We start from the raw sequence: 5,851 nt of genomic DNA, 5'->3' as shown, positions 1-5,851 counted from the left end.
GAACACAGTGCAAGTGATAGTATATAAGAACAGAATGCACGTGGTAGCAGATGAGAACGCAGTGCAAATGGTGATATCAAGGTATTGCTTAACTCTATAGTCTACTGGAATGAAAAAATGCAACTTGTGTTTAATCGTGTACTAGACACAGGTCATACAGCTCTACATAACCACATGAGTACATCACTTGATATATGCACAATCTTCATGCTGGCACCTCCGCTCGTTCGCCCATTAACCTCGGAATAACAGTGACAATGAAAAACAGTGCATTAGACACCACAACAAAGTCATCAGCCAGCCCCGCCACCGGGACGACATCTGGCACCAGGTCAATGGGTGCAGCAACATACACGAGAGCAGCCACAGCCACAGCAAACCGCAGCACTTCCGCCTTGTTGACGGCCTGAGTGCGCTTGTACGTCACTACAATCTCAAACAGAATAAGCACAGCCGCTACCAACGGCCGTCCAGCCCTCTGGAACAACCCCTCCCACGTGGACTTAGCCTCATCAGAGGTGAGTTGAGTGGCATGCTGCTGCATGGTTGCTTGCTGGTCAACGTTAGGCAGCGACGCTAGTGTCGTGTGCACAAACTGCTGTACGCGTTCCTCCCCGTTGTCGCCTACGGGTGTGCCGTGCTCTGTCTGTGAGTCATCAGATGTAGGCGGGCTACTCTGTGCATGTGCAGCGACCTCGACACGTAAGCGGTCCATCTCCACTATAGAGCTGCTCACAACGTCGCCTGGCGAGGACTCAGAGCCATCATCAGGTGTACACGTACTATCTACACCTGCAGTGTGACTAGCGGTCTTCATTGCAAACATGCTGGTCATATACCTCTGCAGACCAGACCCCACCGCACCACCGTCAGCACTCGAACTACCGTTAGCTGGCTCCGACTTATTACTATCGTGTGCACTGGCACGTGCCTGTATACTGGCCACCTGCTCACTGCTTGCCCTCCGCCTGACCCACTTGCCTGTATATCCATTTTCCTCTGGGTTAAGTGTTTCGTTGTCTGCGTTGATCTTCCTCAGTACCACCCCCTGAGCTTTAGGATTCAATTCATCGGCTGCGCTGCGCTTCCTCTTGCTGCCAATCCACGACACAAACTGAGCTATGCTAGAAGGCGCGTCACCGCTTACGGATGTGTTTAAATCGGTGGTGGCTTGCGATACTTCTTTTGCATATTCAGATGATCTACTAACACTGCTCGTAGAAGGTACTACATTACTTGTATTGGCATCCGGTGACGCCTCTAAATTCCTTTTCGATCCAACCCAAGACATGAACTGCCCATAGCGACTCAGCGGTGCGCAATCTACAGCGGACGCGGAACCGTCGCCTAGACTATTGTCAACGTCTGCATTCTGGCTGTCCTCAGATTCTGTAGTTTGTTTATTATTCGCTTCCCTGGAGCCCTCTGTCGTGGGGTTAGATGCACTCTCTGTGTTGTGTGTCGTGGGCACGATGGCTTCACTACGCCGTGCCTTAGTCACTGCCCATGCCAGCCACTGACTCGCACGCGACGCCTGAACGTGCGGTGTATCCTCCTGCGTAGATGAGAACATGCTTGGTCTGCGATGGGATGTAAACAATGTCCCCCGCTAGCTTATTCTTCAGTCAACCCCTAAAGCATGTATTTACAGATATACGTTGTTAGAACCTCTCAAAATTCAATATTGTTGGTTTTTTTTAAAACAAAATATTTATAAATTTTATAAATTTAAAAAGTCGAAATGGACCTTGGGGCTTGGGCTTGGACTTTTTGGAGGCTTGACCTAAATTCCAAAATCCATCACACTCAAGAAGAGAGGTTCATCTGCCGAGGGTAGATATTGTTTTTAAAAAACAATTGAAATTGGCCCTATTTACGTTAAAAATATTTTCATATTTACCAATACCTTCTATTTTTTTTACAAAACACAAAGGTAAACAACTACATATTGAAATACCAACAAGCCAATGTGTCCGACACTCCGACTGTGATGATACGGAGTTGCAGACTGACGACTGACGATTGTGCGAGTGTGCCGGTTTCGTGATAGTAGTTTTTCTGAATATTTCCGAGGAGCATATATATGCAATACAATTCGTGAATTGTCGTATTTTTAGGCTCAAGTGCAAATAGGCTTTTACACTGATATAAATTTTTTATAAATACAGACTATTAGCGTGTGTAGCTACCACCTGTCCACTATGAAGAAGTAGCGATATATATCCCAAGTAATTCTAGCACGACCAAGCTAAATCAACTACGGCAACCGTGAAACTGGGAGACCATACTGTAGTTCCATTGTGCAGTTGGGTTTCCACGGCGTATACCCAGAAATGTTATAGGTCACACAAATAAAATAATATTTAGAAGAGATCCCTTTTTTTAGAAGGCTATGGGCAATCGTTTTTGCTAAGTTACAACAACTGCGTGACTCATTATCTTGGCAACATAGCGTTTTAGTCGGTGATATGCGTTTCAGGTTTGTTGAGCAACCTTGTACTGTACTGTCTATCAGAGCCGCTTATTTGATCTGTTCATATAATTCTTCTGCCAAACTCCTCTCAAATGTACTACACTTAGATGACAAACACGATGCTGCCCCACAACACAGCCCCCACTTGAATGCTTCGTTTATAGTGTCCCTCACAGAGATCCTTTCATTCCTAGAGGTTGCCCAGGCAATTAACGTGCCCGAAGCAACCGCATCGCCTGCGCCTATAGGATTCACATCTGCGGAGGGTAGTTTTGGAAGCGCCAATTCTGTTCTGCCAAACCCTATATACCTACAATCATCAGATGTTTTCCTGCGAAAGACGTGAGCGGCAAAGGCACCATCTGTGACAGCAATTGTATGCACTACTGCGTATTTGACAAAGATATTGTTCGCTGCATCTTCTAAAGCCTGTTTTGGTGTCGCAAACACAGATTCGCACGTGGTCTGGATTTTGATATCAGCTAAAGAGCACAATTCTCTTCCGTTTACCTTCAGTACTACCTCACATTGCATCTCCACACACGTCTGAAACACGTCGTCTAAAACTACCGTGTCGAGCAGTACTTTTGTGTTTTCGTCCGCAACTAATCTGAGTATACCACAGTATGTGTTCTTAGGGCACCCTGGAGGCATGCTACCCATGAATGCGATGGCACTAACCTTCGTAAACTTGTAACGCTCGTTCAATGTAAGCAAGAGACTGTCCACACAATCCGTTGGTACGATCTCGCCTGGCTCCACTATTTCCGTTGCTTCCCCTCCCTTTCCATTGTCTACTAATGTGATTGCTGTTCGCTGTCTTCCTGGTGTTCGCACTGTCAGTAGGTCAGACTCAGACATTGATGTTCTGCGCGTGTTTTCTCTGGCCAGACTGCTCAGCAATTGGGTGAGATACTCACCTTCAAAACTTGATCCCACAAACTGCACTAGTTTTACGGGGAGCGATGTTTCCTGACATTTCTTTGCTGCTACGTATACATTCTGCCCTTTACCACCAATCCCTTGTTTAACACTCTGTCCGCGATTGACGGCCCCTTGTGCGAGGCTATTCAAGGTAATGGTACGTTGCAAAGCACCGTTCAGACCCACAATCATGATGTCCCCCGGCATAATTATCTGAGATTACTAGCAGCCATTTATGTGTACGGTGATAATCTGCCGAGTCGGATAGAAATGTATGCTTTGTATCAGGTTCAAGAGATGAAGTGGCGATAGACCCACCAGCGCAAACGGCGTTGTGATTATTACAAAAATACTAGTATTATTTATATGTACACTAAAATAATAAACAAACCTGTTTTAGTGTTTGTGACTGGCTTGTATTTACAACTTTGTTTGGCGTTTGCCCAGTGGGCCTGGCCCTGAAGTCTAATTTTAGTTTTTACTTTTTCGGTTTCAATACACGGTTTAACGTTTATCGGGCCTGGAAACATGCAGGCTGCTATTTTGCTCTATATTTGAGGGACATTATTATGTTTTAAGATCTAGGGTTTTTGGATTAAGGCTGAACGTTAATTGATATTTTTAACGTAAATACATATTTCTTTCTTTGTCTAAATTCAAATTGAAATATAACAAATGTAGTGAAATATTTTACCGTAAATAGTAAAAATACCAAAATACATATTCCAATTTCCAGCAGATGTCAATGTCAGGAATAGTATCCGTTCGTATTACCCAATGCGAGCGTAGCTACCAGATATATCATCCATGTGACGTCATTAATTTGTGTGGATTGTGTGGCTTGGAGATAAAAATGGATGAGTCATCGCACCGTCTGAATATGATTGGCTGAAAAGCGGCTACGTCGTTTAGGGTTTTAGGGATCGGAGTTTTATAAACCCAAGAGTACTCGAAAAGTGCAATAAAAAACGACTCCTAGCATATCTGTGGGTTGTGCGATGACTCATCGCATTTTTCTGTACATCTTTGTTGGTTGTTGCTACACACGGGTACACGCTGCTTTAGGACCGACATTCATACGGAAATATCAAACGAGATGTGCCCTACATATGTAGATAACAACAACTCTGCTTTATGCGTTGGATAATGTCGTACATTTAATGGTGTATTGTCTAATACATTCGTGAGCATTTGATAGAATAAGCGTTCATCAACAGAGCCTGTGTGGAGCTATGTGGGATAAGTTAATGGAGCGTTCACGCTCGCATATGTTAGGATTGCCTGCTGTATCGAAAGTGCTATACCTTTGCCTGGTACTGTGCTCATTGTTGAATACCGTGTCTGCGTCTGTGCGTACTTTCTCTAATGCCGCTTCTGAAGCTGGTCCAGATGAGTTTCACAATCTGCAGGGATACAACTACGGCCGAGACACTATTGCCGAGCAGTACAAACACGCGCTGAGGAATAAAAAGGTGCGAATAGGTGGTTCTTTCAGCGAGAGCCATATTTGGAGCTCTACTGCTCAAGGAAGGAGTGGAGGTATGATGCTGATTGTCTATTCAAATAGGGTTATTGTTAAATTTTAATTTTCACAGCACGGTGCAGGGGTTGTACTTATCTATGTCGTTGTGGCGAGCAAGACATCAGGCTGGTCAGAGGCAGAGTCAGAGTATCTATGCGAAGAGAAAGTATAGCCATGTTTTTGAGTAGTGCTGAGCCTATCCGTATTCTTATTCGACAACAAGTGTAGTCGAATCTGGTCTGCGTATTGTTGTATGTGGGCCTGTTTTTTTGTTGGTTCGATTTCACACTATTGCACACACGTCTAGTGATGGATCGCAATCTCTGCACAAATAAGTAATCCGTTTGAAGTCGATTCAATATATGTGATGATTTGTGTAGCATGCTGTTATTCTGTATTCATGCATTGCTTATTGAGTTACTGCTCTATAAATAGATACCCCGAGTTTGCCATGTATCACTTATTGTATGCACGAGCCTCATATGCTCGTCTCATTATGCCGTCTACTGATGCATCGCTATCACACTGGCCCTTCCTGCAGGCAACCATGATATCAGCCAATCAAGTGCATCTGCTGTGGTTTCTGCATCTCTGGCAACGACCTCGACTGACCCGTCACCCGCACCCGCACCCGAACCATTGCTGTCATGTCGAGCTGCACATGATATGCCGTACGTAGCTTCTAACAGAACAGCTCGCTGTCAGGCTATCCGGACAGCGTGTAGCGGAACATCCTCGATGGTCAACTACACCGCTCTAATCGGTATGTTATTGACTATTTATTAGAATTTAAAGGTTGACGTATGATTGTTTGATGACTTTGGGTCGGGAATTCATAACAAATAGGTACGGTGTAGTATATATATATATATATATATATATATAATATATATTATATTATATTATTATATAGTATATATATAATATATATA

General features: G+C 44.1%; 3 protein-coding genes across 3 annotated transcripts; 1 reads left to right on the top strand and 2 right to left on the bottom strand.

Moving 5' to 3' along the window:
- Positions 1-118: 118 nt before the first annotated feature.
- SARC_10688 (hypothetical protein) lies at positions 119-1,668 on the bottom strand. Its single transcript, XM_014295266.1, has one exon. It carries the CDS (start codon positions 1,571-1,573, stop codon positions 206-208), a length of 1,368 nt encoding a protein of 455 aa, XP_014150741.1. The 5' UTR covers positions 1,574-1,668; the 3' UTR covers positions 119-205.
- Positions 1,669-2,118: 450 nt separating this feature from the next.
- Positions 2,119-3,732, bottom strand: SARC_10687 (hypothetical protein). Its single transcript, XM_014295265.1, has one exon. It carries the CDS (start codon positions 3,602-3,604, stop codon positions 2,522-2,524), a length of 1,083 nt encoding a protein of 360 aa, XP_014150740.1. The 5' UTR covers positions 3,605-3,732; the 3' UTR covers positions 2,119-2,521.
- Positions 3,733-4,544: 812 nt separating this feature from the next.
- SARC_10686 (hypothetical protein) lies at positions 4,545-5,705 on the top strand (the record flags this gene model as incomplete). The annotated part of the gene is made up of 2 exons (XM_014295264.1): positions 4,545-4,936; positions 5,461-5,705. The coding sequence occupies exons 1-2, from the start codon at positions 4,630-4,632 to the stop codon at positions 5,703-5,705; spliced, it is 552 nt and encodes a 183-aa protein (XP_014150739.1). The 5' UTR covers positions 4,545-4,629.
- Between the last annotated feature and the right edge of the window lie 146 nt (positions 5,706-5,851).

This window comes from Sphaeroforma arctica, assembly GCF_001186125.1.
Source record: "Sphaeroforma arctica JP610 unplaced genomic scaffold supercont1.1350, whole genome shotgun sequence".
Classification (NCBI taxonomy): domain Eukaryota; class Ichthyosporea; order Ichthyophonida; genus Sphaeroforma; species Sphaeroforma arctica.
Note: the sequence above shows the minus strand (reverse complement) of the source record. Positions and strands in the feature narration are given on the sequence as shown.

What these genes read in the sequence shown, in the direction of transcription:
- SARC_10688 (XM_014295266.1), bottom strand. Translation starts at nt 1,573, where the DNA reads ATGTTCTCATCTACGCAGGAGGATACACCGCACGTTCAGGCGTCGCGT.
- SARC_10687 (XM_014295265.1), bottom strand. Translation starts at nt 3,604, where the DNA reads ATGCCGGGGGACATCATGATTGTGGGTCTGAACGGTGCTTTGCAACGT.